Source organism: Pseudophryne corroboree, chromosome 7, assembly GCF_028390025.1.
Source record: "Pseudophryne corroboree isolate aPseCor3 chromosome 7, aPseCor3.hap2, whole genome shotgun sequence".
Taxonomy (NCBI): Eukaryota; Metazoa; Chordata; class Amphibia; order Anura; family Myobatrachidae; genus Pseudophryne; species Pseudophryne corroboree.
The window spans coordinates 177,982,155-178,004,718 of record NC_086450.1 but is presented as its reverse complement, the minus strand read 5'-3'; the positions used below and the strand labels follow the sequence as shown (position 1 = coordinate 178,004,718).

Sequence of the window (22,564 nt, the reverse complement as noted above, 5' to 3'; positions counted from 1 at the left end):
AACATTATAATAGGATAAAAATGTAATTCAGACAAATTGCTTAAATCAAATGGATTAACCAATTTGTTTGAACTATGATTTTTGCCAGTTTCCCAGTGTTTGGGAGCAAATGGTTGATTGCCATATCCTTCCATACATTACATTACATTCCAACCACTCCCATTCGATTAAACTCCACTACAGTGCGGAAGTAGCACTTTTTGATTAAGCTGACCTTTTAGAGGGTGACAGCACACCATCCTTCCTACCCCCATTGGCTACATATTGACTACGCACAGGAACTGTCAACTATTATGAACAAGCATTCTCTATCACACAAATATTCACCAATAATCATTACACCTCAAAAGAGTGAGTAAAATGCACTTTGCAGATCATCTCTTTTCTGGTTAACAACTTGGTAGTTAATATAGGGGCTACAGGTTTCCCATTTGTGCACCCAAAATTATTTTATTGCTCTCTATCTTCAATCTTTATTGTGTGTATGTCAAGTGTGTCCAGTGTACTGGTATTAGCATCACTATTGTGTAGTTCCACTCCAACCAGCCAGATTGGAAGGATGGTCTGACAGATAATTGTATAGTGTGCACCCAGCTGAGGGCATGATGGAGAGTGTTGTAATGAGCAGTGAGATGTATGAAGGGGTCGTGTAGTTCAGGACTTTGGAGAGTAATTTGCATGGGTTGCAGTTATGTAACCAGCAGTCAGGAGACCGCTAGCCACAATACCGGCCCCTAAATCCCGCCCACTCACAATCCCAATGGCCGGTATGCTGACCAGCAGGGACTATTCCCACTCGTGGGTGTCCACGACACCCATAGAGTGGGAACAGAACCTGTGGCTACCGGGATACTGGCGTCGGTATGCTGACTGGCGCTCTACTGACTGCCGGTCATGCATACCCAACCCATTTACATTTGCACTGGAGGACAGTACAGGGATTTACAGAGTGGAGCATCAGATGTGGAACGGTGGGAGAGGAAAATCAGTACTGCCAGTGACTGACGCATGATTAGACGCGAGAAGGGAATGCTAGATAGCATGCTGCTGCTGATGATGATGATGGTAAGAGAATGGATAAGAGGTTTGGTTATGTCTGTGATAAGAAAAGTATGTATGACTACAGGACCACAAGACTGCATGGGTGAGATGTATCAAAGTAAAAAATATGGTAAAACTTCAGTAAAGTCAGTTTTCAGAGGTTTACTGTAATACATATGCCTTGCCAAATGTATAAAAAAAGGTCCGCATCAGAGATATACACTGAGGATCTGAGTCATCGCAAGCGCTATGGAATTCTATAGGGCTGCGATGTTCAGCATGCTCCAGAAAGCGAAGCTTTGTGGAGAGGGTTAGATGCATCGTCGCATGGAGAGTGAAAAAATGAAAAAGTGATAAACTACCAGCCAACAAGCTCCTAACTGACATTTTTCAAACAAGGCCTGTGACATGGCAGATAGAAGCTGATTAGCTGGTACTTTTTCTCTCTCCGTTTTATCACTCTCCACGCGATGATGCATCTAGCCCATGATAGGCAAGGATGGGCTTGCCTATAGAAGCCTTTGGGTTTCTTTCTGCTGAATCTTTCTGTGGAAGCCCCCTGGCTATTGCGTATGCCGCAAAAGGACTCCCGGGTCATAAATCTGTCTGTCTTCTCATTGCAAGGGACAGCTCTCATCGGAAGAGCTGTCACTGCATGTAAGTATTCCTGCATACCGGCAATCACAAATGCCATTATGCAAGTGAGAGGGTGGGATACATTGCAATTTTCATCCAAAAGCTGATACATTCTGTCCCATGTGAGGTATAAAACACTAGGTTGAGTCAAGGATGACCCCAAACAGTGAGAAAATTGTGTCATTCTTGGCTTTAACCCTCCGTCAGGCGCACCTCTGGGACTCCCAGGTTCAGGCGCAGTGCACCTGACAGGCGTTAGAAAATCGTAATTCGCACCTAATTAACTCAATTCTAATGCTCTTAAAGTGATCAGTGACCTTCATTAGGACGTACAAAGAGAGAGATCATAGGTTTTGCGGGCCATTTCAGCAGAAAATCTGAAGCAAAAAAGAGAAAACACCAACATGAGTATAAGTCTGGGTGCAGTGTGTGCCTGAGAGGCCACCCTGGACAAACCTACATATTTCCGCAAAATATTCACAACCTTTGTAATTTTCATTCATAAAATTAGCAAAATAAACAATTAATAGATGAAAATAAAAGGAAAAACGAACCTTCAGAAGTTGGAGGAGTTTGGGCGCAGTGTGCCTGAGAGGCCAGGAGGGTCACTACTGCACTCCACGCAGGCGGCGGGAAAACTGACTAGGGGGGTTTCGAACAGCACCTAGAGATAGGAAGGTACTAGGAGGGACACGCCCCTGCGCCCCCTTGGGGCAGAGAGGGGAGCGAGAACAGCTTTGCGGCGCCTGTCAGGCCAGCTGCGCCTGACTGAGGGTTAAGGGACATTTGAGAGAAAAGTGGTGACAGTGGGAAGATAATGATAAGTTCTGTTTTGGACATATTCAGCTTTAGACAGCAGCCCAATCTTTACAACCCACAAAGTCCCGCAGTTCTCCACTTCCACTAACAAAACAGGCAACACCCATTCCACTCATCAAAGGACCCTTGTGTTTGGAAGATTGACATGGATCATGATGACAGTGTATTCTGGATGTCAGAGGCACTCACTGAGTACGTAACCAGGCATTCTAGAAAGAGAAAAGAAGACTCTATCTTGGGGGCACTCTTTGAAATATAAATAGGGCCAGATATACCCTTAGGTATCATTAAAATATAACCTTTAATTGTATCTTTAAAATTAATAGGAATTTGAAAAGGAAAAAATATAAACACACACACAGGTTTATTCATATACACCTTGGGATCACTTGTTTATCACAAGGAGTTCAAAGAACACTGATTGCTCACTATGGAGCTTATTGGTTCAGAGAACACTGATTGCTCACCGAGGAGCTTGTTTTAATTATTTTTATTCAGATTTTTTTATAACCAATTATGATCTCTCACTGTTTAAACAACCATATCATGAATAGGTATTGATTTACCGAACGTCAGCTCCTATATTCTCAAACACATGTATAATTATAAAAATTCAAAATTTGCCCAAATGGTATATACACAGTGTTGAGAGAAGCAGAATGCCCATCATATTTATATGGTATCTTATGCGCTCATTAGTAGCCTGACATAAATAGTTGGTATAGAGAGAAAAAAGGAAAGAGTAAAAAAGATGATCAGTATGCCATGGTACATTGCTTCTACTGTCTCACCGTCATGAGCTCAAGGTTTTTGTTAGCTCAGCGGCCGGTGGATGAGAGGGCAGCGACCTTGAAATTTCTGACCAGAAAGAGGATAAGTGGCCGTACTGCTTTCCCTGTTAGAGCGGATGGAATGTCTCGATATCCTAGGACATTGCAGGACACTGCACCGCAATCCAGGGATGAGTGTTAACCGAAATTGAGTACAATTCCTGCCTGTTTAATTTTCAGGTAATTGCAGGGAGATGATAGGGAGTGGTTCAATGTTAAACCAGTGCCGTGCACATTCTCACATAGAAATGCATTTATCAAAAAAGCCGTTCTCCACACAGGCTATTAGCAAAGTACTTTCCCAAATTTATTTTCAGGTATACTTTATCGGTATACTAATATTGTTAGGCTCACTTAACATAATTCATTATTTTCTCTAACATTTGACCATAGGTCACTGAACAATATGTGTTGGGCTAAAAAGTAGCAGCAAACCCAGCTAGAATGAAAAGTTTTTATGACCGCAATATGCCAGATAGTGCAGTGAAGTGAGCAAGCCTACGGGTGAAAACGCGTTTTGGCACGGCTGGAATCAGCATGGCAATGTCGCCTTGTGAAAGTTAGAATCACTGGTCCTACAACCAACATACGCTGCTCCGTCCAGAAGTCCTGCTGCCTTTAGAACGGTAATCTTCCTATTTTCAGCTAGCTCTCATCCACGGATTGTGGTGCAGCGTCCTTGCTCTGTCCTATGATATCAAGGCGCTGCAACCGCTCTAACGTAGAAAGCAGCACAGCTACTAACCTTTTTTCCGGCCAGTAATACCCGAAGCGCTGCTGTTTTCATATTTTGCCGTCCGCTGCACCGGTCCTAGTGACCAGAGTACATGACGAAAAGAGATCTCAGCGGCTGGACTGGGTTTGCGGTCATAAAAACTTTTCATTCTAGCTGGGTTTGCTGCTACTTTTTAGCCCAACACATATTGTTCAGTGACCTATGGTCAAATGTTAGAGAAAATAATGAATTATGTTAAGTGAGCCTAACAATATTAGTATACCGATAAAGTATACCTGAAAATAAATTTGGGAAAGTACTTTGCTAATAGCCTGTGTGGAGAACGGCTTTTTTGATAAATGCATTTCTATGTGAGAATGTGCACGGCACTGGTTTAACATTGAACCACTCCCTATCATCTCCCTGCAATTACCTGAAAATTAAACAGGCAGGAATTGTACTCAATTTCGGTTAACACTCATCCCTGGATTGCGGTGCAGTGTCCTGCAATGTCCTAGGATATCGAGACATTCCATCCGCTCTAACAGGGAAAGCAGTACGGCCACTTATCCTCTTTCTGGTCAGAAATTTCAAGGTCGCTGCCCTCTCATCCACCGGCCGCTGAGCTAACAAAAACCTTGAGCTCATGACGGTGAGACAGTAGAAGCAATGTACCATGGCATACTGATCATCTTTTTTACTCTTTCCTTTTTTCTCTCTATACCAACTATTTATGTCAGGCTACTAATGAGCGCATAAGATACCATATAAATATGATGGGCATTCTGCTTCTCTCAACACTGTGTATATACCATTTGGGCAAATTTTGAATTTTTATAATTATACATGTGTTTGAGAATATAGGAGCTGACGTTCGGTAAATCAATACCTATTCATGATATGGTTGTTTAAACAGTGAGAGATCATAATTGGTTATAAAAAAATCTGAATAAAAATAATTAAAACAAGCTCCTCGGTGAGCAATCAGTGTTCTCTGAACCAATAAGCTCCATAGTGAGCAATCAGTGTTCTTTGAACTCCTTGTGATAGACAAGTGCTCCCAAGGTGTATATGAATAAACCTGTGTGTGTGTTTATATATTTTTCCTTTTCAAATTCCTATTAATTTTAAAGATACAATTAAAGGTTATATTTTAATGATACCTAAGGGTATATCTGGCCCTATTTATATTTCAAAGAGTGCCCCCAAGATAGAGTCTTCTTTTCTCTTTCTAGAATATTTGGTTTTCTGACTCTGGGGAGCAACACCAACCCTGTATTATGGTGAATCTACCCGGGTAATCATAGGTATTTGGTTTTCTTTAAAGAATTAACCCCCCTCGTGTGTTCATTTTGTGTGTAACTGTGTCATCCAGGCACAAACAAGGGGGTATCTTGTTGCGGATCATCACAAATGTTTCTTCCTACGTAACCAGGCAACCAGATAAACAAAAATTTAGGCAATGAGCCTGGGAAAATATGATTTAATTTCTTACAAATCATTATGTTTTTAAGTTGGAATTTGGTGCATCAATCTTTTGGCAGTTTAGAACCTTTTGTCCCAATACAAACATTTAAACACATGAAATATCAATGTAAAAGAATATGAAGGATGTAAATTGTCAAGGACCTCACTTTATCCCTGACTTTTTTCGGAAGAACTCTGCACTCTAACTATTGGTCAGAGCGAAGTAATTCAACCCATTCAGCTGCCACCACTATTTTAGCAACCATATGATAGTAAATATCATGTGTTTTTCATGGAGAGGTTTAGATCTTGGAAACAATGCTTCTTAGAGATATGCAATTCGCAACCCACCTGCGAATAGACCAGATATGCCCTTATGGAAAACTGCATGTTCTCCGTGATTATAAAAATATTAATTTCTCTTCATAAACCATATCCAACGTGGGCGTTCCAATACACGTGGCCTAATTACCTGAACACCAAAGAACTTGCACTCTACAGGTCCTGTCAGACAAGGTAGATCTTCCTGCTGACGAATTTAGCATAATTACATGTACAGTCAGATTGACCATCTGCTCTGCACTACCACAGTTAATTACCATTCCAATGAAGCTTCCTATTTCTAAGCGGGCAGACCAGTACATAAAAAGAACCTAACTACAATGCCTGTGAATCTCCATTTACATTGGACGTCCTGTACTAAGATTCTTCTGAATGTTATTAAGCAACCCAGTATCACCTGAGAAATATAACATGTAATATTGTAAAATCAATATTTTCTACTTAATATCTATGATTCTTCACATAATTGAAAACAGGTACAAAGATAACTGTGAAGAAAAGGTAAACCACAGCTACCAATCAAATTGTTCCTTCCATTTTTTAAATCTGGACTAGAAAGAGGACCGCTACAATTTCATTGGTTGCTATGGGCAATATCATATTTTGTTCACAGCTACCTCTGTACCAGCTTTTATACGTATCCCCCAAAGGTTTTTGGTAGCATACATTGTGGACTAAAATGTAAAGTGAAAGGCCCAAAACAATGACTTACTGGTCACAATTTAGAAAACAAAGAGTAAATTAAAAAAGTTAAAGGATTTTCATTATCTCCTCACCACCTGCACAGTGTATGGAACAATCTTCTTATTCACTAAGCCCCTCTCACAGATGCCATATATCAGGTTACTATGACAACAGCTGAAAACTAACATGCCTTTCTCCCACGCAGGTCACACAAACTACACAGAGCATTCAATTAACTTGTGGTTTCTATTGTCCTATCGGTACAGTTATAAAGAAGAACATGTCTGCGATTTGATGGAATCATGGGTAATTTTTCATTATTATTTTTTACCTAAAACAACAGTAAATTATTTCTACAAAGACCTTGCTGTATTTTGCACAGCTGAGTAGAAGTTTCCACTCACAATAATACAGTTAAAAGAGACATTATACTGTATATATCTTTTTTACTATATAAATTATTCTGTTTTATCCAATACGTGATCTGGTGTTTCTAAATCATGATGTAAAGCAGCTTTAAGTGACGCAGCCTAAAATGTATTTTTAAACAACAATTATTCTGGCATCTCTTCTACTGACTGAGTCTAATGTATAATTGGTGCAGGGTGTGGAATGTGCCAAGGGGGCCATAGGATGCCCACCCTCAGGGCTGGCTCTAAGCATGTTCGAATAGAGCGGCCGCGCGGGGCGTCACCCTTAATAGACACCGCCATATTCGAACCTGGAGCCGGCCCTGTGCAGCATTACCCGGCCTTAAACTCTTCTTGTGTGCCAGTGCACGCTGTGTGGCGCCGGTGTCTGACGTCAGACGCCGGCAGCGCGCATAGCACACGCAACCGCTTTGGAGCCCGCCCACGCCCTCAGACTGCAGCACTTCTTCCCCTCCCAGCGCCGCAGGTATTGTGAGGGGCATTTATGGATGGCACTGTGTGGGGTCATATTTGCACTGTGGGGGCATTTTTGTATCTGGCACTGTGGGGAATATCTGCACTGTGGGGGCATTTTTGTATCTGGCACTGTGGGGGCATATCTGCACTGTGGGGGAATATCTGCACTGTGGGGGCATTTATGTATCTGGCACTGTGGGGGCATATCTGCACTGTGGGGGCATTTATCTTGCACTGTGGGGACATTTATCTTGCACTGTGGGGTCATATCTGCACTGTGGGGTCATTTTTGTATCTGGCACTGTGGGGGCATATCTGCACTGTGGGGGCATTTATGTATCTGGCACTGTGGGGGCATTTATCTGGCACTGTGGGAACATTTATCTGGCACTGTGGGGGCATAACTGCACTGTGGGGGAATATCTGCACTGTGGGAGCATTTATGTATCTGGCACTGTGGGGCATATCTGCAATGTGGGGGCCTTTATGTATCTGGCACTGTGGGGGCATTTATCTGGCACTGTGGGGACATTTATCTGGCACTGTGGGGGCATATCTGCACTGTGGGGGCATTTATCTGGCACTGTGGGGACATTTATCTTGCACTGTGGGGGCATACCTGCACTGTGGGGTCATATCTGCACTGTGGGGGCATTTTTGTATCTGGCACTGTGGGGGCATTTATGTATCTGGCACTGTAGGGGCATTTATGTATCTGGAACTGTGGGGACATATCTGGCACTTTGTGACCATTTATGTATCTGGCACTGCTGGGGGGCATGTCATGTGTTGCTGGCAATGCTGGGGTGCATGTCATGTGTAGCTGGCACGGCTGTGGAGCATATCATGTAGTGTTCCCGCTAGGCGTCTGTGGCTAGGCAATGTGTCTCAGTGCTCTACCTGGCGCAATGTGTCTCAGTGCTCTACCTGGCGCAATGTGTCTCAGTGCTCTACCTGGCGCAATGTGTCTCAGTGCTCTGCCTGGCGCAAAGTGTCTAATGTGCTCTGCCTGGCATAAAGTGTCTAGGAGGTTCTACCTGGTGCAATGTGTATTAGCTGCACTACTGTGTGGTATAATGCAAATTGCCACTATTATGTGGCCACGCACCTTCCCCACGAAGCAACGCCCCTAAATTTTTGCTGCGCGCCTTCGGCGCGCACTGTACATGCTTTGGCATGTAGGTAGATGAGCACCAAGCATTACAGTATGTACATCATTTTGCCCTCCTAACTTAAAAATGTGCCCTCCCTGTGATCAACACCCTGCCCTAAAAAGTGAACACTATCATGTGTAGCTGGCACTGCTGCGGGGCATGTCATGTGTAGCTGGCACGGCTGCGGGGCATGTCATGTGTAGCTGGCACTGCTGGGGAGCATATGTCTGGCACTGCACATTATGTGTATCTGGCACTATACTGGAGACATTATGTGTATCTGACACTAAACTGGATACATTGTGTGTAAGGAACACTACTGTGGCTGTTATGTGTAAGGCTGCTAATTGTGTGCGTAGAGGGGGTGCGAAAATATATTTATTTATAGTCTAATAATATGACGTTATGAGGCCACGCCCACTTTTCCAGAGGCCACACCCACTTTTCCTGGAGCTCAGGGGTTTGGGGGCGCTTTTACATGTTCTCACTCAGGGTACTAGTAGGCCTGGAGCCGGCCCTGCCCACCCTACACCCAGAACAGTGAAAGATACATTTATGGTGCCCTTCTTTGGGGCAGTAATGTGACACAGACAACAATATGGGAGTAGACTGGTGTGATAATGGCAATATGGGAGGAAGGTGTGATGGTGGAAATATGGGAGGAGAGTGGTGTGATGTGATGATGGCAATATGGGAGGAGAGTGGTGTGATGTGATGATGGCAATATGGGAGGAGAGTGGTGTGATGTGATGATGGCAATATGGGAGGAGAGTGGTGTGATGATGGCAATATGGGTGAAGAGTAGTATGATGATGGCAGCATGGAGGAGGAGGGTGTGATGATGGCAATATGGCAGGAGTAGGGTGTGATGGTGGAAATATGGGTGGACAATGATGTGATGATGGCAATATGGCAGGAGGATGGTGTGATGATGGCAATATGGGAGGAAAGTAGTGTGATGATGGCAATATGTCAGAAGAATGGTGTGATGATGGCAATGCTGTGATGATGGAAACATGACAGGAGACTGGTGTGATGATGGCAATAAGGCAGGAGGATGGTGTGATGATGGCAATATGGGAGGAAAGTAGTGTAATGATAGCAATATGAGAGGAGAGTAGTGTGATGATGGCAATATGGCATGAGAGTAGTGTGATGATGGCAATATGGCATAAGGATGGCGTGATGATGGTAATTTGGGAGGAGGATGCTGTGATGATGGCAATATGGCAGGAGGATGGTGTGATTATAGCAATATGGCAGGAGAGTGGTGTGATTATGGCAATATGGCATGAGACAGGTGTGATTATGGCAAAATGGGGGGAAATAAAACTGGGAGAGCAGAAGGGAAGGGAGAGGATGGGGAAAGATTGGGAAAACAAGAAAGCCCGTGCTGGTCTGCCAAACATGAGCCCAAAGATAGTTAAAAGATAGGTTTACTTAAACTAACGAATACCGGGGAGTGTGGAATTGTAAAGTAGGCTTTTGATATACTCAATTGTAGCAACATACCATATATGAGCTACGATAGCATCAGAGCATAAGTTGGAAGAGGTAGGGTACATCCGGTGTAACTTGGAGGGAACCAAGTATCAACTTGTGTAGATGGTAAAGGCATTTTCCTGCAGGGATGTAATTAATGAAGATTTATCAAGCCATGGTCTTATATGCGACCACTCCTTGTGGTCTTGGGTAGGATGCAAAGTATTGTCCTAGGCAAGGTGAAAAGATTCAGAGGAAGGGTTGGCCAGAGATAGAACAGAAAGAGTGAAATGGCTCTCCCTCTACCTGCAGAATAAACACATTGGGGGGTATTCAATTGTTTGAAAAGTCAGTTGGGTGTCTGTTTTTTCTAATAGACAGGTAAAAACAAACACTCAACTGACTTTTCAAACATTTGAATATCCCCCATTGTCTTTATAAAGGCGTGAGACATCTAAGCTTGGAGGATTACATACAGGTTTGAATGAAGCATTTTATCAGCAGGAAAGGGGTATGGAGGGCTGGGGAATGTTGCACAACTCTTTTTTTATTACTCATTACAGTGAGATTCCTTTGCTCTGTTCAGAGGGAGGGAACAGTGTAGCCCATGTCTAGTGCCCTCTCTATCTTAGTGATCAGGTCAGGTTGCTGTACTCAAACACTACATCTCAGGGAGGTCTGGCATTTTCAGTGATGATGGAAGTGACATCGGCACTGAAGATGAAGAAGTGAGTAGCCTGCTGCTTGCCATATGGGACCTTGTCACTGTTAAAACTGGACAGTAGGCACCTGCACCTTATTACCACAGTGAGAGTAAGGTTCTTTTCTGACCTTATTGCACTGATATTGTTAGAACAGAAAAAACACATGTTGTTCTGACTTAACACTACAGGACATTGTTCAGTGGAGAGTATAAAATGGCACAATATTATAGGTTTTCCAAGGTTGAGTGAACATGACCAAGTCATGGAGGGATATAACTAGTACTTTAGAAGATCCCACTTCCCTACAAAGCAATACTGTGTATAGGACTGCTTGGTGTGACACTGCCTTCATGTTGCTTGGAGCATCAGGTGAAGCCCCCCTCTCTACACTCTAACTCAGGTCATGCCCACCTTGCATTCTCTATAATTCGCCTCATGTGTGCATACAGTATATCTTACAAGGCCTCACATCTTGCCCCTCAATCCTCTCCCCTCTCTCCCCTATCCTATTACACCCTCTCCTGTCGCTCCTCTTTTGCATGAGCCCTGCCCAATACCCCTACCCTCCAGCCACTTACTACACAGTCTCATCCTCCTCAGTTTCCCCTATGGTCCTTTAAGTCCCTCTGTCCCACCTTCCCCTAATATATCTTACTCCTCCTTCTTTATAGATTAAGTTTTTTTGGGTAAGGTAATATGCGCTATGCAGTAAATTAATAAGCACAAATTTTTATATGGATTACTTTGCTAGATGCCCCTGCACGGATGAGGGGGGCTCCACACGTGCCCTCTGTCATGACTGTAGTTTTGTGAACCCAGCATGTATGTAAAGTCCGTGCAGGTAACTGGAGGACTGTGTGTATTATTGGCTGGTCTGCGGGAATCAGTGAGATGAAGTGCTCAAGAAGACTATGGACGATGAAGTAGGTACAAAAAGTAAGATTTAATGGAGTAACGATAATTCAGAGAGGCTGAGGTTACCCCAATGACTGAAGAATGGAGTTAATAATTGTAAAACGATACTGTAGCACTCTGTATAAAGAACAATGACTGTGACGTTAAGACAAGGCTGAAGAAGAACTGAAGATTGTGGCTGTGACGTTAAGACAAGGCTGAAGAATACTGTGACTGTGTCTTTAAGACGAGACTGAAGAATACTGTGACTAAGATGAGACTGACGAATACTGCGGCTGTGTCTTTAAGACGAGACTGAAGAATACTGCGGCTGTGTCTTTAAAATTATACTGATACTGGATATAACTGGTAACACAACTGTAATCCGGACTGGGTAGCAAAAGAGCAGAGTTTTAAAGGAACTAAGGTAATAGTGTTACTTCTTTGGGAGCTCAGCTACTAAGCTCACACTGAGCTGTGTGACTCAAGGAACTGGCAGCTTCTGTAACACAAGTCTATCTATTTATACTTCCTGGTCCTTGGTGATTGGTGAACAGGGTCAGGTGATTCAGGGAGTCTCACACTGGCACGGGATTGGATAGCTCATGGTCAGGTGATCTGACCCTGTCATGTCAATACTCCAGGTTAGGCTCTGATGTGGAGTGAGGCCTAGTAGGCCGAAAAAACACTGAAGCCTAAACTCCTAAAATGAGCAAAGGATACTGGCTTTTTGGGCCCAAACACCAGAGAGCTGAGCACAGTGGAGAATGTATCTGATGACCACTGGAGTCAGAGAGGCATATAATATAATGACAACAATAATAGAGTAAAGAGTAATCCAAACCGCGCTCACAAATTATAGTAGCTGCCTGTGTTGTCAAAAAAACTTTCATCACAACTCTAAATACTTAACAATGGACAAAACAAAGTGAACACGTGGCGCTGCTATAAATCAAAACACCTCTTACAAAAAAAGAGAAATGCTCACACATCAACACCAATGGTTACACGATGTAATCATTTTGTTAAATGGGATCACCTCCCACAGTTTTTCTAAAATTTAAAACAGAAAACAATAGTGCAACAGCAGGTGATAAATGGCCTTTATAGATCCTTTTATTGGTTCCACTCACATAGATGCATAAATAACGTGCATATCATCCTAACAGATTGTGGTTCCACACTTCAAAATGCTTCACTGGAGAACCTGAAACTTAGAAAAACAAATATATGGTGCAGTACTGTCTTATATAAAAACAGGATTTTAATGAACAATTGCACTCACATGGAAAACATCAATAGAAGCATATATCACCAAATATTTGGTGCTCCCAACTTGATATCCCGCTATTCAAGAGTCCCTGTAACCTGCTGTTGCCTGATGTTATAGATGGCAAGGTGTCTTCCCTCAGTCCCGGGTATTGTGGTTAGATCACCTCAGCGGCTGATGTTCACAGGGTCTCCGTATGTCAGTGGTAGAAGTCCCTTTTGCTCAAATGCGTTTTCGCTCACACTGACCTTCCTCAGAAGCATCTGTTTTAGTGTGACAGAAAACGCATTTGAGCAAAAGGAACTTCTACTGCTGGATCAGACATACGGAGACCCTGTGAACATCAGCCGCTGAGGTGATCTAACCACAATACCCGGGACTGAGGGAAGACACCTTGCCATCTATAACATCGGGCAACAGCAGGTTACAGGGACTCTTGAATAGCGGGATATCCAGTTGGGAGCGACAAATATTTGGTGATATATGCTTTTATTAATGTTTTCCATGTGAGTGCAATTGTTCATTAAAATCCTGTTTTTATATAAGACAGTACTGCACCATATATTTGTTTTTCTAAGTTTCAGGGTCTCCAGTGAAGCATTTTGAAGTGTGGAACCACAATCTGTTAGGATGATATGCACGTTATTTATGCATCTATGTGAGTGGAACCAATAAAAGGATCTATAAAGGCCATTTATCACCTGCTGTTGCACTATTGTTTTCTGTTTTAAATTTTAGAAAAATTGTGGGAGGTGATCCCATTTAACAAAAGGATTACATCGTGTAACCATTGGTGTTGATGTGTGAGCATTTCTCTTTATTATGTAAGAGGTGTTTTGGTTTATAGCAGCGCCACATGTTCTCACTTTGGGGGTCATTCCGAGTTGATTGCACGTAGAAACTTTTTGCTGCCCGTGCGATCAACTAGACTCCGCCTATGGGGGAGGGCTTTTTTGCATAGCAAGGCTGCGAAAGCTTGTGCAGTCCTGCTATGCAAAAAAAGTTTTGTGTAGAAGTAGACCAGAATAAGAGTTACTTACCCTGCGTGATTGATCCAGCGATGAAGATCCCAGAATTGACGTCAGACATCCGCCCTCCAAACGCCTGGACATGCCTGCGTTCGCTGCACCACTCCCAGAAAACAGTCAGTTGACGCCCCGGAACGCCTTCCTCCTGTCAATCTTCTTGCGGTCTCCGCTGCGACCACTTTCTTCGTTCGCGGCGTAGTTGCCCAGCGATGGCTGTCACTGGGCAACGACACGCCTGCGCATTGCGGCCGCTGCGCATGTGCATTTTCGACCCGATCACACGGCTGCGAAGAGGTGCAGCGTGCGATCGGGTCGGAATGAACCCCTTTGTTTTGTCCATAATGACAACAATGATTGCTGTGTAGGCACAGCATAGAGAGACTTGCTGAATTCAGTATTCACACAGAAGGTCAATCAACACAGGTGTACCTTGTTAACTCTCACCTTCCAGGCAGAGAACTCAGAACTCAGGGAACTCATGGCACTGGCAAGCTGCTTATCCCAATGAGCAGAAAAGATGCAGTATCCAGGACAGATGGTATTGGTAAGTCACCAAACATGAGAAATACAGTCAGGTTCATGACGCTGTCCCCCCATGCATTAATACGTCTCTAAGGATAAGAGTGGCCTAGTGATGACAATATGGGTAGACAGTGATGATGTCAACATGGATGCGCGTAGCATGAGGATGATGATGAGGATGAAAGTACTGGGAGAGAGTGGAGAATTGAGTGATAACATTAAGGGAGAGGTGTGATGATGAAAAATATAGCATCACATGGCAGACACACAGAATTAAAGAGATTAAATAATAGGAATGGTACAGGAATGGTACAGAAAAAGGACAGTAACAGAAATGATAGTGATCACAGCTGTGGATAAGAAAATTGGGGGGGAAGTAAGTATACTTATGCTGCTTTCAGATCGCAAACGCCGGATCCTACCCGATAAGAGAAACGTGTCCTTACCGGGTGGGATCCGGCATTTGCTCTCCCCTGCTGGCTTTCCGACCCGGCAATATATCGGGTCGGTTGTCATAGCAGCGGGGGGCGCAGCAGCAGCAGGGGCAGGGGTGGAGGCGGCGCTGGGAGATAAGCTCATCTCCTGCGCCGCCTCTCCCTGTGCTGTGAATGGGAGCTGTGTCGCATCGAAACGGCTCCCATTCACACTACACCTAACCCGGTATTCAACCCGGTAATAACCCTTCTTTTTAACCGGGTTGAATTACCGGGTCAGGAGACCCGCTAATTCGGCAAAGGCGCTTTCACATCGCACACTGACCCGTTTCGACACGGCAATATACCGTGTCGATACCGGGTTATTTGTGCGATGTGAAAGGGGTATTACCTTCCCTCTGTCAGAATTCTCAACATCGGGATGCTGCAGTTGCTACTCTGATTGCCAGCATCCCCAACGCCGTTTTTTCAATCCAAACCCATTATGAGATGGTGTCTTATGAGGAAAAATAAAATGGCTTCTGGTTTCTTGCCTGAACACACAATTACACTAACCTGTCACCAGCACACTATAAAACACAGCATCATCTCCGGCATCGCAGACGAACTCTCCTGAATCTTGCGGCTGTGCAGTCTGGATAACCAGCCTGCGGTATCGCCCATCTGACTCCAGTCTGATGTTTTCACTCTGCTCTACCTCCACGCCATCCCGGTACCACCGCACGTGGGCATTATCCCTGGAAACCTCACAACTGAGCTCCACAGGTTCCCCGCTCACACATTCCAGCTCTGTGTCTTCAATGGTTTTAACAAATTTTACTGGTGGCTCTAAAGAAATAATAAAATAAGAGGAAATTTTCAGATTTAAATAGTATATAACAATTTCTTATATACCGCAGCATATTCCGTTATATTCCATTGCGCTTTACAATTGGAAACAACAGTGATTAAGCAAAACTGAGTAGCAACAAACAGACAGAGGTAGGAAGGCCCTGCTCGCAAGCTTACAATCTATAGGAAATTAGGCACTGATACACTGCTATTGGGTTGGGTAATCCCGATAGGGGCGTATAAATAAATTAACCCTAATCCTAACCCCCCCCTAACTCTAACCCTACCTTCCCGCAGCCAAACCCTAACCCTCCCCTACGTATCTTAACCCTAAGCCTCCCCATGCACCCTAACCCTAACCCTCCCCAGTATACTTACATGCAGGATTCTGGCTGTCGGGATTCTGGCATCAGCATTCTGACAGGTGTCGGGATTCTGTCGGCGGTTTCCTAACCGCCTGCATCCCATACGTCAGCATGCCAACTACATCCTGTGCTATCTATTGCTTAATGATCCAGCCAGACTGCAAAGGTTCTTGGTGGGCTATATGACATAATCACACAACAATGTTGGCCAGGGGTCAGGGGGGTGTCAGAGGACTGTACAGAGGAGATGAAGGCCCAGATTTATCAAGCCTTGGAGAGTGATAAATTGCACAGTAATAAAGTACCAGCCAATCAGCTCATTAACTGTCATTTTTCAAATACAGGATCTGGTTGGTACTTTATCACTGTGCAATTTATCAGTCTCCAACTCTTGATAAATCTGGGCTGTAATGAGATAGGAATGTTATAAATGTTATGTGGGCAGTTCCGGAATTGGATAAGCTTAACTGAAGAGATGACTTTTCAGGGAACGCTTGAAGGTTTGGAGACTAGAGGAGAGTCTTATTGTGCATAGGAGTGTATTTCACAGAGTTGGTGTGACCCAAAGAAAGTTCTAGAATCATGAATGGGAGTGAGTAATGAGTGTTGATGAGAGACGCAGATCTTTTCCAGAGGGGAGAGCTTCGGGTTGGGAGATATTTTGAGATAAGCGAAGAGATGTATGTTGGTGTGGTTTGGTTAATAGCCTTATATGTAAGTAACAGTATTTTCTATTGAATACTGTAGAATACAGGTAGTCAAGGCAGGGACTGAAAGAGCGGATCAGCAGACAATGAACATTTAGCGAGAAAGATCAGCCTCGTAACTGCATTCAAAATGGATTGCAGTGGTGCGAGTCTGTTTTTGGTAAGACCAAAGGAGACAATTGCAATAATCATGCAGGAGGTAATAAGTGGATGGATTACAGTTTTTTTAGTGTGTTGTGTAAGATACGGTCATATTTTGGATTTTATATATATATATATATATATATATATATAAATAAATTATGATTTAGAGACAGATTGAATATGGGGAACAAAGGTCAGTTCAGAGTCAAGATGACACCTAGGCAGCGATCTTGTGGGGTAAGGTTGATTGTCAAGTTATCAACAGTGATAGAGATATCAGGTTGGTAACTACAATTGGCCGGTGAAAATATAATTAATTCTGCTTTGGAAATATTAAGTTTGAGGTGGCGAGATGACATCCAAGATGAAACGGCAGTCATGCATTCAGTAACACGGACCAATACAGATGGTGACAAATCTGGTGAGGATCTAAGTATCATCAGAGTACATATGATACAGATATCCAAAACAGCTGATTAGTTTGCCAAGAGATGTGGTGTAGATTGAGGAAAGCAGAGGACCTAAGACTGAGCCTTGCAGAATCCAACTAATAATGGTAGCGAAGAGGAGGTGGATTCAGAGAAGCGAACACTAACAAAGCGATAAGAGAGGTAGGATAATAACCAAGAAAGGGCTATGTCCTGAAAACCTAGGGATTGTTGTGTTTGTAAGAAAAGCGAGTGGTCAACAGTGTCAAAAGCAGCAGAGAGATCTAGAAGAATAAGAAAAATGGCCTTTAGACTTAGCAATGACAAGATAATTCACTACTTTAGTCAGTGCTGTCTCTGGTGAGTGTAGGGAACGAAAGCCTGACTGAAGTGGGTGCAGTAAGTTTGTGAATTAAGAAAGTGTGTGAGGCTAGTGTATGCAAGTCTCCCAAGTTGCTAGGAAGGGTTAAGACATGGGACAGTAGTTAGAAAGAGAGTTTGGGTCAGAATTGTGTTTTTTCAGAATGAGAGTAATCACTGCATGCTTGGACAGTGAAGGGAAGATACCAGTAAAAAGATAGAAAGAGAGGGAGAGAGAGAGAGAGAGAGTGCACAGATTTTACTTATGGTTGGGATATGCCCAGGAGACAGAGCTTTACGGATTTGTGAGGGTATAAGATTAAGAGGAGAGGCAGTAGAGTAGGAGAATGAGAAGAGTGTTGATGCTCTATAACATCTACAGCATGTTGTTTTGTGTAGACACATACTATAATTAGAGTAGTGGGATGTTGACAATGCTTGAGGAGAGGGGTAAGATGAAGAGAACAAGGGAGGAGAGTGGTGTGATGACAATGCTGGATGAGAGAGGCATGGTGATGATAATGCTGGTGGAGAGTGATGTGATGATGATGAATAGGCTGGAGGATAGAGACATGATGATGGTAATGCTGGTGGAGAGTGGTGTGATGATGAAAAGGCTGGAGGATGGAGACATGATGATGGTAATGCTGGTGGAGAGTGATGTGATGATGATGATGATGATGATGACGATGAATAGGCTGGAGGATAGAGACATGATGATGGTAATGCTGGTGGAGAGTGATGTGATGAGGAAAAGGCTGGAGGATAGAGACATGATGATGGTAATGCTGGTGGAGAGTGATGTGATGAGGATGATGATGATGAATAGGCTGGAGGATAGAGAAATAATGCTGGTAATGCTGGTGGAGAGTGATGTGATGATGAATAGGCTGGAGGATAGAGACATGATGATGGTAATGCTGGTGGAGAGTGGTGTGATGAGGGAAAGGCTGGAGGATAGAGACATGATGATGGCAATGCCTGAGGAGAGTGGCATAGTGATGACAACATAGCAGGAGCGTGGCATGATAAGGACAATGCAGTAGGAGAATGCTGTGATGATAACAATAGTAGAATGTGCCAGTGTAATGTCTACACTAAAGGGCTTTATGTATTTATCTACACTATTTCATTTGCAACTTTCATGACAGAGGTTGTTTTTGCTATATTTTCAAAAATAAATCTCAAAGCTATAGATGTAGGGATATACCAATTCTATACTTCAGGATTCGGTCCAATGATAAATTATTCTAATAATACTCTGCCAAATACCAATCTGCATGTGTATCATAACTGGTATATTGAATTTAAGCAGGAATGGGCAAAATTATTACTTCTTACTTGTTACTCTCTTCATTTTAACTACAATAATGAAACAATAAATGTATTCATTTAATTCAAGAAATTGGGATTTGGATTTTGGTTAGTTGAATCATTGTGAAAACCCTTAAATTAGATTCTCTTTTAATTAGAAATAGTTAGTCCATCCATTTACCATAAATTTACTTATTTAGAGTGTTTAACCACTCCAACTCCTGACGCAAATAATTAAAAATAAATTAATTATATATACATCAGCTGCAAACACTGAGGGTTAGCCAATTCCCCCAAACAAAAAGAACAAGAAATATACAAAAATGTGTAATGCACTTGATGTATAAATATTAAGATTTAGATTGTCAAAAAATGGATATACAGGTGTCTGCTTGTACCAAATTCAACACACATGGAACTTGCTAGTATATTTAAATAAAAACAAATTTATTAACACATACATTTAAAACCAATATATATGGAAGCTCAGGCACACTAATAGAACGTTCAAATTTCTTTGCCACTTTATAGTTGGAATTGAAACAGTGTAGCTTGTAAGCTGCCACACAGACCTGTCTGGTCTATTGAATCATTAAACAGATTGCAACAGTTACTACAGCCTTTAAAGAAACATTGTAGCTCCCGTCCTCTATGCTACTGGCGTCCCAGTGCAGAGGAAGTGCTGCTGGTTATAATTACCCGACCTGCGGGAATGTTCAGTCTTGCAGCGCAGGAGTCACGGGAGTATCTTCACAACGTCCGCCGCCGGCACTATCACGGTGCAGATGTTACTGTCCTGGCGGGCGGATACGGACGCTCCAGAGGTTTGCTAACCTGGCGTACCGGTAAGGAAGCTCCAAGGCTGGTTCCAAAGTGACCGCTAAATGCGGATTCAACAGACAGCAATCTGTGCGTGTGCAGGCTGAGCAGGCCTGTAGCATAGAGGACGGGAGCTACAATGTTTCTTTAAAGGCTGTAGTAACTGTTGCAATCTGTTTAATGATTCAATAGACCAGACAGGTCTGTGTGGCAGCTTACAAGCTACACTGTTTCAATTCCAACTATAAAGTGGCAAAGAAATTTGAACGTTCTATTAGTGTGCCTGAGCTTCCATATATATTGGTTTTAAATGTATGTGTTAATAAATTTGTTTTTATTTAAATATACTAGCAAGTTCCATGTGTGTTGAATTTGGTACAAGCAGACACCTGTATATCCATTTTTTGACAATCTAAATCTTAATATGTATACATCAAGCGCATTACACATTTTTGTATATTTCTCATCCATTTACCATACAAAATGTATTTGTCCAAAGACAAGGAAGATAACACCGCCACCCCCCCCCCCCCCACCCACCCCCCGCAAATTCTGATCTAAAACTGAAGCAGTAGGTTTATTTTGCATCCCCTTTAGGTGTATAATATACACTGAACCAAGTAACCAATCAGACACTTGCTTTCTTTGATGTCTTTGTCTAATGTTTACTAGACATATAAAAGGCAGTTGCTGATGGTTCGCTGTGGTTCAGTAAAAATGTAGCCTTAAAATGCAATATTAATTCATATACCCTAAATTCTTCCTATAGAATGTCCTATAAAACCTTTTGTGGAACATTTCTGAATAGTTTAGTAAACTGGTGCTAATAGTAATCCATGTAGGACACCTGGCAATAAGCCCTTTTTTTTACGAATTTAGAACTTTCTCTAATATTCGTAAAAGTCATAAGAATAGCACCTATAGCATTCTATACCATATAACCTACAGGACAGGCATGCTGTACAACAAGGATGAAATGCTTAACCCTTCACAACATACCTATAACTTTGACATAGTAAAAGACAGAATCGTCTTTAGCATCACAGACAAACTCTCCTGAGTCCTGAATCTGCGCAGAGGGAATAATAAGCCTACGATGTCTTCCAACTGATTCCAATCTGATGTTCTCAATGTCCTCCACCTCATCTCCATCCTTGTACCAGCGCACCTGGGCATTCTCCCGGGACACTTCACAGCTCAGTTCTACTTCTTCCCCAGTCAGATACGTCATCTCTGTGTCATCGTTGGTGTTCACGATTTTTACTGGGGGTTCTGGAAAGTGTTTGGGACAAAGTTATCGGACTCCAACCCTAGTCACTTTGTACTGGATTAATGTAAATATTAAAGCATAACTCCACCCAAAATGTAAAATTCATAAATGATATTACTTACTTGGGGTAACAACATTTTCAGCTTTGGATGGAGTCATCCTCTGGATTAAATTATTCTTGTTATCTTGTTTCTATGATGGCGTTAATGAGGCTACTTGCAAAGCTCAATGTTCACTACAGTTCCACTGCTTGCTGTCTATTCCTCATGACCCTCAGTCTATTTACAAGTTACAATCTAACTCAAGTATTATAAGCCTTTTACCAAACAGTCTGGGATTTACCCTATTGGTAAAAGACATATTTGAATCATTTTATTTTGGATGTTGCCAGGTTTGGAAAGTACAGACGGCAGGCATAATTAAAATTAGTGGATTTAATAATGTCTCAAGAAAATCCTTTTTATTTTATAAGGGTAGCAGACACTAACCCCTTAGCCTGCCAAAATGAACTGTACAAACCTATGTATACAGTGTAAATTGGGTGGTCTTCAGTATGCCGGCTGTCGGGATCCCGGCGCACAGTATACCGGCGCCGGAATCCCGACAGCCGGCATACCGACACTTATTTTCCCTTGTGGGGGTCCACGACCCCCCTGGAGGGAGAATAAAATAGCGTGGCTAGCGCAGCGAGCCCTCAAGGGGCTCATTTGCGCTTGCCACACTGTCGGTATGCCGGCGGTCGGGCTCCCGGCGCCGGTATGCTGGTCGCCGAGAGCCCGACCGCCGGCATACCATACTACACCCGTGTAAATCATGTACTAAGCATAATTGGGCAATTATTTTTTAAGGTTATTTAACTAGACATGGATTATACTGTATACATTTAGATGAAAGGTAAACCCTCAAAAATCCAAAAATTAAAAATGTCTATAGAAACTCCACACTCATATGCATTTTTTATTAAAGGCAGCAGTTATGTATATGTACGTCTGAAAGTAGATTTAGTTTTTATTCATTTGGGCCACTGACCTGTTACAACAACATTAAAGAAGACACAGTCATCTCTGGCATCACAGGAGAATTCGCCAGAATCCTGCACTTGCGCATTTGGGATTATTAACCTGCGATGTTTTCCATCCAATTCCAAAATGACATCCTTGTTCTCTTCCACCTCCACACCATCTTTGAACCAGCACACTTGGGCATTCTCCCTCGAAACTTCACAGCTCAGCACCACCCGTTCTCCACTCAGACACTTGTGCTCTACATCATCACTTGTGTTCACTATCTTCACAGGAGGGTCTGGAATGAGACAGATAAGAAAAGAGCCTTCCTTATATACCCCCAAAACATGTCCTCCAAGTTCTATGCTACATGAAGAACAGAGTGGAGTGGGAGCTTTCCCTATAGGTTTTAG

General features: G+C 42.8%; 1 protein-coding gene across 4 annotated transcripts in view; it reads right to left on the bottom strand.

Annotated features, from left to right (window-relative positions):
• OBSL1 (obscurin like cytoskeletal adaptor 1) overlaps positions 1-22,564 on the bottom strand; it is a 246,191-nt gene that overhangs the window by 114,094 nt on the left and 109,533 nt on the right. For all 4 annotated transcript variants that reach the window (XM_063933802.1, XM_063933805.1, XM_063933804.1 and 1 more), the window contains 3 exons: positions 22,177-22,449; positions 20,877-21,149; positions 15,465-15,737 (listed from right to left, as the gene is read on the bottom strand). In XM_063933802.1, the coding sequence (XP_063789872.1) occupies positions 15,465-15,737; positions 20,877-21,149; positions 22,177-22,449 (819 nt within the window). The remainder of the gene's footprint in view (positions 1-15,464; positions 15,738-20,876; positions 21,150-22,176; positions 22,450-22,564) is intronic.